The sequence below is a fragment of the Cornus florida genome, unplaced genomic scaffold, assembly GCF_030987335.1.
Source record: "Cornus florida cultivar Cherokee Brave unplaced genomic scaffold, ASM3098733v1 CherokeeBrave_3.0.0_Hap2_Chr11, whole genome shotgun sequence".
Classification (NCBI taxonomy): domain Eukaryota; kingdom Viridiplantae; phylum Streptophyta; class Magnoliopsida; order Cornales; family Cornaceae; genus Cornus; species Cornus florida.
Genome location: NW_026775581.1, coordinates 128,726,348 through 128,741,355, shown reverse-complemented (window position 1 = coordinate 128,741,355; position 15,008 = coordinate 128,726,348). Strand labels below are relative to the sequence as shown.

The window sequence follows — 15,008 nt, the reverse complement described above, 5'->3', positions numbered from 1 at the left end:
AAGTGCAAAAAATTCCCCTCAACTATATCTAAATTTGCAAATAAGCTCCCTAAATTATGTTTTGTGCATAAAACCCCCAAACTATCACATTTAGTTGCAAAATGCCCCATTCTTTCCTATTTTTCATTAAATGACCATAATACCCTTTCTTATTGAATTACACTTGATATATTTTTCTTGTTAAAATAAATTATGAAAAAAATTCATAATAATTTGATGAAATATTCTCCATTAAATTTGCATAACTTTGTCTTTAATTTTTTAAATTAATTATTTAAATAAAAATCTTAAATAGAAAATTTTGAAATAATTAAGTAATTTCTTAAATTTCATGAATATACTGCATTAAAAAGAAATATTTTTTATTTACATAATTTATTAATTTTTCATGAATATTGTTTGAAATATAAGATATTTTTTTATACTAATTTTTTTTAAAGTGAGTATAATAAATTAATCATTTTAGAAACTAATAGCTACATAATTTATTAATTTTTCATGAATATTGTTTGAAATATAAGATATTTTTTTATACTAATTTTTTTTAAAGTGAGTATAATAAATTAATCATTTTAGAAACTAATAGCTACAAATTTATTATAAAATTGAGGTAAATGGTATAATTAATATTTAAATAAGAGAAAATATAATAAAAAATAATTTAATAAGAAATGACAATTTTAATAACAAAGGGTAAAATAGTCTTTTGTGACAGGTTTGTCCTTAATTGTAACAAATCAATAGTTTAGGAGACAATCATTAGTTCAGAGGGTTAGTTGCAAAAGCCAATAATTTAGGAGGATTTTTTACACTTTACCCTTGATTGACACATCCCACACATTTTATGTTATAAAAAACAAATGTGACAATGTTATAAATAATATTACGAACATATATTAAATTGTTCAACGCTTTTTCTTTCTAAAAATTAACATTTAGCACGTACCGAAATGTGTAATAAACAAAAACATAACTATAAAAGATTCTTTGTAAGCTTATGTAACTTTAGTGTAGAATATATATTAATTAAAACTCTATAATTATTGTCTTATCCAGTTAATATTTCATAATATCAATGAAAATTAATACTCAGTATTTATATTTCACAACATATCTCTATTATACTATTTAAGAATTTGACGTGACAATGTGTCCATGTTCATATTTTTTAGGGTTAATTATAGTGACACCTTTTGAAGTTTACTTTTATTACATTGATATAGAACTTGGCCATATTTTGGACAGTAACACCCCCCATCAGCTTTTCCATTTAAATAACCTGTGAAATATCTACATTACCCTTTATTATCTGACTCATTTCTTATGTCAAAATATCAGAAGTGAGGACTGACCAAAATGCCCATCATAATTTCCCTTTTATCGTTTAATTCATTAATCACTGGGTTTTGTCTATTGATTTTGAACCTTATATATCCCGAATTTTTGCAATCCATGTGCTGGTACTCTTTTATGGGATTATGATTTCCATTGTAAGGCATTCCCTTTATATGTTAAAGTTAAAGCCTTTCACGCAATGCAAGATTCAGAAATTGGATTTTCATAATATGATCTCTTCCTTCACAGTGTATTATCGACCATGTTGAACCTTGAATCAAGATAAATTAATTTTGCCAGTTCATTTTATGATATTAATTTTGCAATTTGTAAATGCACAATTACATATTTTTCAAAAAAAAAATAAAAATCAGTCAATTTATAATTGGATTTAATTCAATTACATGATTTTAATGTTATCTAATATAATACATAATTTTTAATGTTATATAATATTACATATATACATATAGATATTTGTGTGTGTATATAATTTGCAATTGTGAAGAGAGAGCCCATGGGTGTGAGCGGAGAGTGAGGTATAGCATTGAAAATTAAAGGGGTATTTTTGTGCATGCAAAGAGTCTAAATTGGGTAAATAGGGAATTTCATAACTCAAATAAGTCAATTCACAAGTCAAAAGATATTAAAGTCAATTTACACGTGACAAAAAATTGTTGGGGTGTTACTGTTTACTTAATCAAATCTCAGGAGATATCATTATTAAAAAATGTGTCAAATTCTATTTGACTGCCAATAAGGCAAACGGGAGGGTTTTTTTTTGTAATTAACCCTATTTCTTTGATCATAGGTCATAACCCAATTTTTTTTTTTTTTTTTGGGACAAAGAAACAAAATAAGAAAAATGACATTTTCTTTTATTGAGGATTTCTATTACAATGGGAGTCTTGTCCCATATCGGATCCAAATAGAAAGTGAAATGGGTAAAGATGGGTTAAGTATTAATCCCAATAACTTAAGTTTTGGGGTCAAATCGCAAAACACCCAATTCGTTACAGTTGGCTAGACTACAACAAGAACATTATGAATTTGGATGAAAAATAATGTTACTAAGAGTAGTCTTTTCGACCCGATACATTTTCTTTCCATGGTCGATTTGTGAAAGGGCGACTTAATATATATGTTTATGTCACCAGAGTTACCATTAGCCTGGGTTGGTGGGCCCATGCCCTCAAAACCTATGTGCACCAATTATAAGTCCGTGGCTTCAAAACCCAAAATTATAAAACTAAAAACATCCTATGTTCTTACCGAGATTCGAACTCTCACTATGTTACTTGAGAGGTAAAAAAAAAAAAAAAATACATCTAAGCTACTTAACTTTGAACATGTTTCAGTAATAGAGAATTCCTTTAACTATGCTCCAGTAATAGAGAATTTGATCATGGATTGAAGTATAAGCTTCTTGAACTCTACAATTTGTGAAACCAACTTACAAGGTTCAAACAATTAGATTGTGCAGTCGAATAGCCAAATTGTAAGTCTAAGAGGTTGATTAGTAGTTAATTGATATTGATGCACTTCCTAATTAAAGGATTAAGTTGGGCCATTTAGCAAACTATTTTATATAAAGGGATCCATAATATACACATATAGAATAGACCCAAAATGAATCAACCTTTTTTTTTTTGTCGGAAGATCAAAATGAATCAACCTTCACCACATGAAATGCACACTATATATATATATACATTCTAGCTTAGTTGACTGATCTACCAACATCAATGATACTATTAATGATATTTATTAGACTTAATATAATTATTATGATTTGAATTATATACATTGTGTGATTATTATTATTATTATTATTTGTCATTGACAAGTCACACACACTCATTTTACTTCTTTGAAAATTCAAACTCGGACCCTTGGTATTATTATATTACATTAAAAGTTTTTATTTCACTTTAAGATAGGGCCTAACATGCATTTCATTATATTCTTTCCTACTTATTAATTTTGTTATCATTGTTTTTCATTCTTAATTTATGTTTTTGAATTAATTTTCTATTGTTGAGTTAACTTGTGTTGTTTAAATTCTACATAAAACTAATTGTTATGTCCATGCCTTGGTCAATTAATTTCACATTATTGATGTTATTTTTAAATTATAAATGTGGAGAATCTCGTCCTTCTATTCGATTCATTGTGAATGCAGACATATTTGTTGTTATTATTGTATTCTAAACATTCAACTTATGTTTCATATCAATAATGAATCCTTGTTTTGTGATACTGTATATATGATTCTTAAAACATATTAATAAAACTGATATTCCATGTTTTAGCAATAACAATCACTACAAGTCGTATGTTCCAACTAATATACAAAGTGGGATATGTATGTATTCTCTTGATTTGATCTAAACTGTCTTCTTCCACCTTTGATTCTTCCTAAAGTATTCCATCGTGTTTGAATAAAATATGTAATTTTTTTCAACGGATACTTTTGTAACGTTAAAGATGAGAGAATAATAATAACACATGCATACATCACACACATATATATATACACAGTCATATGTATACTATATATTTTAATTTAGTTAGGTTGTTGACTGATCGGCTAACAACAATAATTTGTAAGATAAGATAATTTGCCATGAATAACCATGCAGCCAGAGGAGTTAGTAGACACACTACATGGTGGTTGGCCCAACTAAACTAGCAATTTGCAAACCTGTCTTGCAACTTCATAATTCATAAATATATATATGTGTGTGTGCGTGGGTGTGTGTGTGTGTGCGCGTGTGTGTATATATATGGTCAAGTTTACACTTGATTATAACAAACCACTCACATCACTCTGTTAGCTGTGACAACTATCCAATATAACTAATAAAGCTAAAACTTAAATAACAAGCTATAATTACACAATATAACGACATTGATAGGTCAACCCTAACCACCTCAAAACTTTGCTTTTCCAATTCAAAAGGTGGGTTATTTCTTCAAAGAAACGTAGCAACAACAATATAATTAAAAGACTTAATGGGGTGGTGCCCTAAGTCGCACACTCTTTTTTAACGGGTGTCGCTTTCATATTCCGAACGCGTTTTCGTTCTTACGCTCCACGCGTGCTCTGATTCAAATTATCACTATTTATAACTTAATTATGTCACTCTCACGTTTCCGTTCTGGCTCCCGTTTTATATTACTTAGAGTCTTAGGTGGTGTTAGAGAATTTTAAACATAATTGCTTAATGATTGAGATGAGAATGACGTGTATAGTGATAGATTATGAAGCGTTGCAAGAGGTCGACACCACCATAAACCACACAAAAAAAATAATAATAAATAAATAAATAAAGAAAAAAAGAATAATAAATAAATAAATAAAGAAAAAAAGAAAAGAAAGAAAAAAGGAGGAGGAATATATATATTGAAAATGAACCATTCATTATGTTTGGCTTAGTCATTTGACCATAACTGTTTTCCCCGGTAAATAGAGGTTATTTTGGAGTTAATGAACTGAATGAAAACAATCTCAAAACAATTAATTAAAATTTAAGAGAAAAAAAAAAAAAAAAAAAAAAAAAACCCTAGTAATTTGGCATTAAAAGCCCATTTGGAAATTAATATAATAATATATCTAACACAAATATTCAATTCAAGAGAAAAATAAAATAAAATAAAAAATTACCCATTTCTTCAAAAAAAAGGAAATTGTTAATCACACATATGCATTTGTTGCTTATTTAAATACAAAATTAATTATCAAAAAGAAAAGGTGGAATGGGAAAAATGTGACGTCAAATGTCTTGTACTGATCAGGACATGCTTCAAAAATACTTTGCGTTATCAATGCATGTATGGTTACCAAACTCACTCGAACAATTATTCAAATCTATTAATAAACAACTAATATATATTTTCTCTCTATATAAATAGGCCTTGTAATCAACTCATTTCTCAACACACTGAAAGATATTAGATAGCTACCTATAGTAGAAGTCATTCCTATCACAGAACCATGGCTGTCATTGTTGCATTTTTAAGCTCTGTACTGGTCATCCTTTCAATGTCTTCTCCAGGGAATGCACTGAGTCAAAATTACTATGACCAAACATGCCCTAGTGCAGAATCAATCATCAGAGATGCTGTCAGAGCCGCGACGACGAAAGACAAAACAGTTCCTGCAGCACTACTCAGGATGCACTTCCATGATTGTTTCGTAAGGGTACGTATATTCTCGATCTATTAATTCGAACACATTTTCTCTGTCGCGTTTAATTTGAAATTAATTTATATCTTTTTTTTATATATTAATATAACAATTTTTTTCTTTTTGTTGAAGGGTTGTGATGCTTCTGTGCTGTTAAGTTCGAAAGGGAAGAACACTGCAGAGAAAGATGGACCTCCAAATGTTTCCTTGCATTCATTTTATGTCATTCACAGTGCAAAGAAAAGGGTAGAAGCAAAATGCCCTGGAGTTGTCTCATGTGCTGATATCTTGGCTTTGGCTGCAAGAGATGCTGTTGTGTTGGTAAGTTCCAAAACATAGTATATCTTTACATTTTCAGTCTTTTTTGTTTTTTTGGGCAAGGAACTTGGGTACTATATGGAGACTCGAACCTTCACCTTCTATTTTGGAAGGTAAATGAGTACTGCTTCTACCAGTACATAAATGGTTATTACTAAGTCGTGAGAAGGAGAGTTGAATACATATTTAACTTTTGATATCATTTTCGAACTCAATTCTAAAAGTTTCACAATTGAGAAACGTAAACTCCATAACCCCTCTCATGAGAGGGGTTTGTAGCGAGCATTTGTTAGTGTGCGTGCGTATTTACCAGACTCTCTTACTCGAGGACTAATCAATGTCTCTTGTCACAAATTTAACATGTTAACAAGTAAATAATGCATTTCTGATGGTTTGATTGAATTAATGTTATAGTCAGGAGGTCCCAGTTGGGATGTCCCAAAAGGGAGAAAAGATGGAAGAACATCCAATGCCATTGAAACCAGACAATTGCCTGCTCCATTTTTCAACATATCTCAACTCCAACAAAGTTTTGCTCAAAGAGGTCTGAGCATGGATGACCTAGTGGCTCTCTCAGGTAAAAAAAAAAAAAAAAAACACACCCCAAAATCCCCAATCCCTCTGCATATTCTCTGTTTCTCTGGTTGAACAAATTAATGTATTAACAAAATTGTTTTCAACCTAGGTGGTCACACACTAGGGTTCTCCCACTGTTCATCCTTTAGAAACAGGATCCACAACTTCGACACCACACACGACGTTGACCCTTCACTGCATCCCTCCTTTGCCGCCAGCTTGAAGAGCATTTGCCCCAAAAACAGCGCCAAGAATGCCGGTTCCCCTATGGATACTTCATCCACAACCTTTGACAACACCTACTACAAGCTGATCCTCCAAGGGAGGAGCCTGTTTTCTTCAGACCAGGCTTTGCTCACCATCCCGAAGACAAAAAACCTAGTCTCGAAGTTTGCTACCTCAAAAGAAGCTTTCGAGAAGGCTTTTGTGAAATCTATGATCAAAATGAGCAGCATCACAGGGGGACAGGAAGTGAGGAAGGACTGTAGGGTGGTCAATTAATTTAAGTGCCTCTCTATAATAAGCATTCTTTAGAGTAATAATTTGTCAATAGTATTCTCTTGATGAATCTATATTTTATTTTAGAAGGATTGCAATTAATAATTATAAGGTTGTATGTTTGTTTTAAAGCCATAAAAATTGTATGGCTGTGAGGTTATTCTTGTATTGGATTGTAAGTTTTATAGTTTGGCAGGAATATATATATTCTATCTCAAATTAAATATATCATGTTTGGTTTATAATTTTTTTTTTTATTAGTAAGAACTTCATACATTTATTTGTCTCTTTGAAAGATAGTGGCCGTGTCAATAAATAAGCAAATATATGGCGTTTGGGCTCTCGACTTGGTAAATGTCATATCCATTTTTTCCAATTTAAAAATATATATATATTTTTTTTTTTGAAAAAATAACCCGGGCCAAGCTCCAATGTTATTGCTTGAAATATGAGAAATTGTATTCCCATTGTCTTGGTGCAGTTGACAAGTCTATGCTAAGCATAAAAATGTTACAATTTTTTTTTCTGTTTGAAGTCAATATTTCAAGTAATTCATCTTACTGGAAAATTTTGAGATCCAACCTTTCAACGATTTCCTCATGTGCTCTACTCTTTTCTTAAAAAAAATTTAAAAAAATTAAAAAAAAAAAAATCCAAACTCACAATAATTGATCTTTCATTTTTAATCCATTATTACCTTTCTTTATTAAGGTTGGGAGACTTATTGAATTTTATTTCCTTTTTTCTTCTCTCTCGCGTCCACTTTAATTTCTCAGTCAGATCCTCCCGACGAGAAATCAATGAACCAAATAAATAGGTGTTACCAAGTTTATCACATTAGAGAAAATAAAAAATCACAACGGCACAAATGCAAGAGAATTTTGAAAAGAAAAAAATAATAATAATGAATTCAATAATAAATTTATCGAAATAAGTTTGATTGTACTAGAATCGAAATTGGGGCCAGGAATAGTGTACTGATCAATGGGTCAGTGGTTTAGCGGTATTAGTCCCTTACTTCCTAAATGAATGTCAGGGATTCAAGTCTTATAAGACATATATGTGCGTGAGTATCAATTAGGAAAAAAAAAAATTAGTATATTAAAAAATATGACAATGTGCTCTACAGTTTTTACTTTGATCCAATCTTATGAATCAAAGATTTTGTCACATCTTCTATGAACAAAAAGCATTGTAGATGGCCTCAGGGGTTTAGTAGAGTTGGTAAGGTAACGACCCGAGATGCCATATGTCCCAGGTTCGAACCCGTTAATCCCCATTATATTGAGAACCTCCCACTAAATTAAAAAAAAAAAAAATTAATAAAATAAAATAAAAGGAGGAAAAAATTAAAATATGTTATTATTAGATCTCAGATAAAAATCTTCTCTAATTACTCTCTCACCTTTCTAACATAGCTTTATACTGTTATATTTTATACAATATATTATACTACTAAAAAAAATATATCATTCAACTTTACATTTTTATTTAAATTAAAATACATTCTTACTTCTTCTCTTTTGTATTGGGAAATTGTTCATATCTGGTTCACCTTCTTCTTTGTTATTTTGTTCGTGTATCATTTATTCTTCTTTCCCCAAATCTTTTGTGGTTTTCTTCTATTTTTTACCCCTCACTGACCACTCCAGTGAGATAGTTACGAGAGTAATTGGAGAGAATTTTTTTCCATCGATATCTCTCTCTCTATCAAGTATTATGTAAGCCTGATTTATATTTTTTTTATATTTTTTAGGGTATTAATAAAAGTAAATTTTTAAATTTATCTTTGTATTGATAAGAGTAATTAGTGCACTTGTTTAATCAAGTTAATGTCAAAATAATAGTTTAAAAATATTATAAAAATAATAAAAAAATTGAAGAATAAAATATATATTTTGAAACATTTCAAAATAAAAAGATGGATAAGAATTTTGGAATAAAAAGTAAAAAATTTTGTAAATTGGGTGTTGAAATAATAAGAAAGTTTTTATTAATTTTGTACCAACTACTAAAAGAATATACGACTACATATAATAACCTCAATATGGTAATACGTGATTGGATTGATCTAGTTACGGTCATTAATTGATTTGTAGATTTGGGGAGGGAGCGCAAATAAAAGCGATTAAGGGAAAGCGAGAGCGAGATAAGAAATTAGGTTTTAAGAAGAATTCTATATTGAAGGGTAATAATATTATTAAAAATTGTAAGAATTATGAATTATAAATTTTGAAGTTTTATATAATTTTATTTTTGAAGAAAAAGAATAACAGTAGCACCAATATCAATAACTAATTTTAAACTTTTAATCCTAATACACCTAATTTTAAATCAGAATGTTAAAATTTAGTAGACATGAATAATCGGTATACAACAAATAATTCAAATTTAATCCTAAATTAATTACAATTGAAAGTGAAATATGAATAATGTGACTCGGATGGTATAGATCAGATTTTGATCTACGTGAATCCTTATCCCGCTCCATTTCTTGCAGTTAGGCCCACAGACTAGACTAGATGACAAAAATAGTTGTTCTTCCAACCATTATCGTCAGATAAATATTGATCAACGTACCTGATCATCAGTGGCCCACGAGTACAGTAAGCACTATCATCCTTTACACACGTCACATACGTGCCATCATCCATTCTCTGTATTCTTTTCTCTCCCTAGTTCACTCCTTGTTCCTTCTCGAACCTCCCTCTGCCCTCCTCCTCCTCCTCCTTCACACACACACCAAGAAATCGAAAGGTCTTGAATCAGTAATTCCATGGCCTTTGCTCACTACTTACTCGCCGTCCCTGTCGAAACCTCAAACCCTCACAAAACTTCGATCCTAACTTCTTCCTCATCATCTTCTTCATTTGCTTCCCCATTTTCGGTAGCTTTCTCTTCCTCTTCTTCTTCTTCTTCTTCACTCAAATCGAAGGTTAATAAGCTCTCTATCTTTCCCAGACTCCGTAGAGAGGGACACAGAGGTGATTCTATAATTTTTTTTACTGTTAGTGTTATCGTCTCTTATTTGTGCACTTATTTGCGCATTGTAGTTCTGATTTGGGAAATTTTGGTTTTCTATTAATGTATTTTTTTCTTGGTAATTTGTTTCATTTATGTGAGTGAATCTTAAGACTATTTTTCTTGTGAGTAAAATTTGGATCCATATTAGTATGATTCATACTCATTCTCTGCAAGGTGGGATTTTGAAAATCATGGGTTCAAAATTTATATGAATGCATATAGAAGGTAGAGGATTTGTAACCGTTAAGGTCCTTATGGATAGATTGAATCCTAGAAAAGTTCATAATTAGCTCAACCTATCCCTAAACTTAAGCTTTCTACTCGATGAATATCAAGATATGTTCTTTTTTTTCTTTTGTTTTTAATATTTTATATCTCACTCCTTAATGTTCTTAGTGTTTTAATTTATGATAAATACTCGTGAAGTTTATTGGTCTATTTATATATTTTTGGTTTGCCTTATTTTCATCTAAGTGATGGAAACCAGTCTCTTTACTAATTTTTTTTTGATAAGTAAAAAAAAAAAAAAAAAAATAGCTTCCAAATTACAATTGTTCTAGATTTTGAATGTGTAGTGCTTAGGAGGTGGTTAGCAAGGCAGGAAGGCAAAACTTCCATGAACAGTTTCCTTATTCATTATTGATAATCATTAGTAGTAGGCAAAGCTGTAGTGAGCTGCTGTATTTGCCAGGCAATATATCTTGCTAGTTGCTAAGGGCGAGCCTTGGCGCAACAGTAAGGTTGCTTCATTGTGACTTGGAGGTCATGGGTTCAAAACAAGGAATCAGTCTCTCCTCTGCATACATTTAAGTATTTAACCCTCCCTAGACCCAGCAATGGCGGGAGGCTCTTGCACTACGGTTGCCCCTTTTTTATATCTTGCTCCTGTACTTGGAGACTTAACTATTTTCGATACTGCTGTATGGTTTAGTAATCTAGGTTAGCTGTTAAGTTGTACTGCTGTCTCCTTAGATGAATGTTAATTCTAGGACTGGAGGGCTTGTCCACTGGTCTGATTGTGTAGATTCTACACCTATGCTTTTTTGGTTTGTTGCTGAGCTGCTGCCCTTGTTTGTATGTTCATTCTTTTTTTAGTTTGTTAATAGATTTTACTTAAGTAAGGGGAAAAAAAAGGGAAGGGGCAATTTCACCAACTTCCATAGAGATCAAGGGAAATTTTACTTTCACCCCTTGTATCGGAGATAGGGTGGGACCTTTCCTACTGTCAAATGGATTTTATCAGAAGTTTTATTCCTTTATCAGTTAGCTCAATTGGTTAGTTGAATACACGCTTTTTAAAATAAAAAATAAATCTGCATCAAATTGTGTAAAACCCATGGTGACAAACATAAATATAGGTAACACCCATGTAATAAACCCACCCTTTTCACCTATCAAATAAATAAACCCATTAACCCACCTTTTCCTTTCTCGCACTAATTCAATACCTCAATGACCCATCACCGCATTCTAGACCACGCCACAGCCATTACCACCGAGCCTATCACACCTCATCGTGCCATTTATAGTTTTTATAATTTTTCCGTACTATCTACATTTTTAACTAACTATAGTTAGAGATGTTGACTACTATTAATTATCATAATTTGGGATATACTACCTAGTACCTAATAGAGCTGAAGGGGAAAAAAAAGAAAAGAAAAGGTTTCATGTATTATATTATCAATTTAATTTCCTATTGAACATGGGGTAACTATGCAGTTTGGAAGTTATTTCTCTACACGTAAAACGTTAAAGGAGTTCTCAGGACTAAGAGCACCTCAGGCAATCAGATTAGATTTTCACCCCTGCCAGTGAACATAATGTTATGTTAGCTGCAGTTGAACCTGCTAAGAAACATTATATTGAATACAGCAGCTAATAATGTGAAGTTTGGACTTATTCTCTCCGCATAGTCCTTGTCAAAATAAAAATATTCTTTCTTGATACTATGTTTTGTCTTTATTAATTTTCAAGTTTAGCATTCATAGATAACTGATAGTAGTTGCGAGTGCAATCTTCATGTGGCAACCACCTGATTTCTGGCAAGGTGATCATTTATAAATTTACATCAGTGTTTTGTTGACAAAATAAATTCTTCTATTCCATCAAATTTTTTATTTTTATTTTTAAATAATGTTATTTTATCTTTGATATCTACAGTCTGTTACTCTGTTTATTTCACTTGTGGTCTGGATTCAATAGCTGTGCTTTAATTGTCTACAGGAAGGGTGAAGCCCCAAGAATCTGAATTCAGTTTAGCTGCAGATGCCTTTACTAATTTTAAGCATCTGCTTCTGCCAATCACAGACCCGAATCCTTATCTCTCCGAGGGAACAAGACAGGTGCTTTTTTCTTCTCCTTTTGTTTATTTATTTTATCCTGTTGGCTTTCTTAGGCATCCTCTTTTCATAACAATTTCTGTAATTTCATTTCAACGTTATTGTTCTCATTGGGAGCTATTTGGATCCCTGATGATATCTTTCAGTAATCTATCAAAACTTGATCATCATTGTGGTAGCTTGTTGTCTACCTGAAATTTCTTTCACTTTTATGAAAGCTTACTCATTAATTTCAATTTAGATAGTGCATTCTGGTAAATTGAATGCTGGTTTTAATTTTGACAAATGCCACTGTGTGCTGATCCTATGGTATTTGATGTACCTTCAATTATTGCAATTAATCCTTAGAATAGGTTAAATTTATGTGTAAATAATATACCTTGAAATCAATATGATATATACACACTGACTGTATTCGGATCAGGTCTTACCTGTGTATTTATCAAGATCCTAGCATCTATATTTTGTGGTAGGTTATTGATTAGGTTCACGCTAGCTGACAATAAATAAATAAACAAACAAAACTCAACTCCTCAGTATTATCTGAGATTCTGAGGGCATTCGTTCTTATAATAAGATGCAAAATATCCTTTGTGTTATTAACCTTTGTAAGCTGTCGTGCTTGTAGTTGTTTAGATGTATGCAATTTGCTTTCCTCGGACTTGACCCTATATTATTCTGATGCTTGACAGTCTTAAGTTTATAACATTGCACCAAGCAATAGCCCCCTTAGTACAATGAAAAGTCCATCAAATATTGTTTTTTCTCATTTTTTATTTGTTTTCATTGTGGAGTTTCTGCACATTGGCCAGAATTTTGTGCACTCATCTAATTTATTATTAAGTGAAGTTTCTTGGGAAGGATTTTTACCAGTCATCACCTGGGAGGCTGTAGAACATTAAGAGTCCCAGATCCAGTAGTACAACTCCACCGCCCTTTCTTTCTGCTGTCCTGGAGGGATTGGACCTGCCTTGGGTATGACTTGACCTATGCTGAAATATTTAAGACAAAAAGCGCAAGTATTATAGTGTTTTAAATAACATGTCAATGCAGCTGTGCCATTGTAATGGAATTGTGGAGAACGTATGCTACTGAAACTAATATTGGATATTTTTATCTCATACTTTAGCAAGATCAAATGTTTTAAAAGTTGTTGGTGACTTAATTCTTTCTTTTGTTGTCGACTTGCTCACTTTTGTAACTAGTCCTTTAACAGGCTGTAGCAACTACTGCTGCTTTGGCAAATAAGTATGGGGCTGACATCACAGTTGTAGGTATGTAATAAATAGGAATCACTCAATATTATTCTTTATACACCAATATAAAAAATCTAAGCCGCAGAGACACCTTTCTTGTTACAGACCCGTTTCACTGCAAGATCTCCGGGAATTTATTACTTCATTTTCTTTGCAGTTATCGATGAAAAGCTGAAAGAATCATTGCCGGAGCATGACAGCCAACTGTCTAGCATCAGATGGCATCTATCTGAAGGTATATCTGCACTCTCATGATCATATGCTAATAAAGTGGATTTATTTTGATTCTGCAATAATGTGAAGTGAGGAACGGGAATTTGAGTCTCATGATTCAGTATATCCTGCAGCCGTGCTTCTCCTTATTCTTTGTTTGCCTTTTGTTACCTTTCTGATTTAAGGCTGTTCTTACTCAATGATTGACAAATTTAGATTTTTATTATTATATTGCAATATATTTAGTGCTTCAGCTACTGTTTATGTATGTCATATTATATCATATATAGATAAGCATTGTTGAGATTTTCTACTTGGGGTTAGATAATACTCGGCCATGAATACAGGCCAAGTAATCTTTGTGTGTGGGAATGCAGTAGCCTTAAATAGACTGGATGGTACTGTTCTACGTAACAAAGTTCATTGTTTTATGCCCTTTTCATTTAAAAAGCTGTTTTATTTTTTAATCTTCCAAGTTAAGGAAGTTGTTGATAATTTTTTTACGGTTTCGAAACATTGATTGATAGGTGGGTTCCAAGAATACAAATTGTTAGAGCGACTTGGGGAAGAGAACAAGCCAACGGCCATCATTGGTGAGGTTGCTGATGACCTGAACTTGGACTTGGTAGTTATAAGCATGGAGGCCATCCATTCCAAGCATGTGGACGCTAACCTTCTTGCTGAGTTCATTCCCTGCCCTGTTTTACTTTTGCCCCTTTAGAATTCTGCACCTTCAAACTCCAAGTAGACTGTTTCTTAAATGTACATAATCTTCTGATGAGCATTTTTTCTTTGATGAGTTTGATCAACCAGGCTGTTGTCCTTTTGTTCTTTTAACTATATTGAAGTAAATTTATTTTTTTTAATTGTCTATTTATTTGATTTAGATTGTTAGTGTATATATGTTTATTTTATGTTCATATATATGCATGTTTCTTAATTTGGAGGGACCAGAGAGGTCTTAAAGTATCCCATGTTGAAGAAAAATTTAATATTTCTTTATTTTTATTTTTTTTCCTTAAAGGCTGCGCAAGGAGACAAGTATTGTTGCTGTAGAGAAGTACAATTTTTATTTTTTTTTTCTTTTTTTTGCCTAATAGAAGGGTATGTATGTATCTTGGATTAATAGGTGAAATTAGGAAATGGGTATGCATATATATTGCATTAATAGGCATGGTGAACTTTGGGGGATGAAAAATTAGGTCTTTGTTTTTTTAATTCATATGGTACTTGCTCATTTTAATGTTCCACAGGCTG

At 31.6% G+C, this 15,008-nt stretch overlaps 2 protein-coding genes across 2 annotated transcripts; both read left to right on the top strand.

Annotated features, from left to right (window-relative positions):
• The first annotated feature begins 5,265 nt into the window (after nt 1–5,265).
• LOC132286181 (peroxidase 64) lies at nt 5,266–7,161 on the top strand. Its single transcript, XM_059788460.1, has 4 exons — nt 5,266–5,539; nt 5,657–5,845; nt 6,257–6,419; nt 6,528–7,161. Exons 1-4 carry the CDS (start codon nt 5,333–5,335, stop codon nt 6,917–6,919), a joined length of 951 nt encoding a protein of 316 aa, XP_059644443.1. The 5' UTR covers nt 5,266–5,332; the 3' UTR covers nt 6,920–7,161.
• A 2,411-nt stretch (nt 7,162–9,572) lies between these two features.
• On the top strand, nt 9,573–14,624 carry LOC132284624 (uncharacterized). The gene is made up of 5 exons (XM_059786742.1): nt 9,573–9,900; nt 12,167–12,285; nt 13,499–13,556; nt 13,696–13,773; nt 14,279–14,624. The coding sequence occupies exons 1-5, from the start codon at nt 9,693–9,695 to the stop codon at nt 14,470–14,472; spliced, it is 657 nt and encodes a 218-aa protein (XP_059642725.1). The 5' UTR covers nt 9,573–9,692; the 3' UTR covers nt 14,473–14,624.
• Nucleotides 14,625–15,008: the final 384 nt, after the last annotated feature.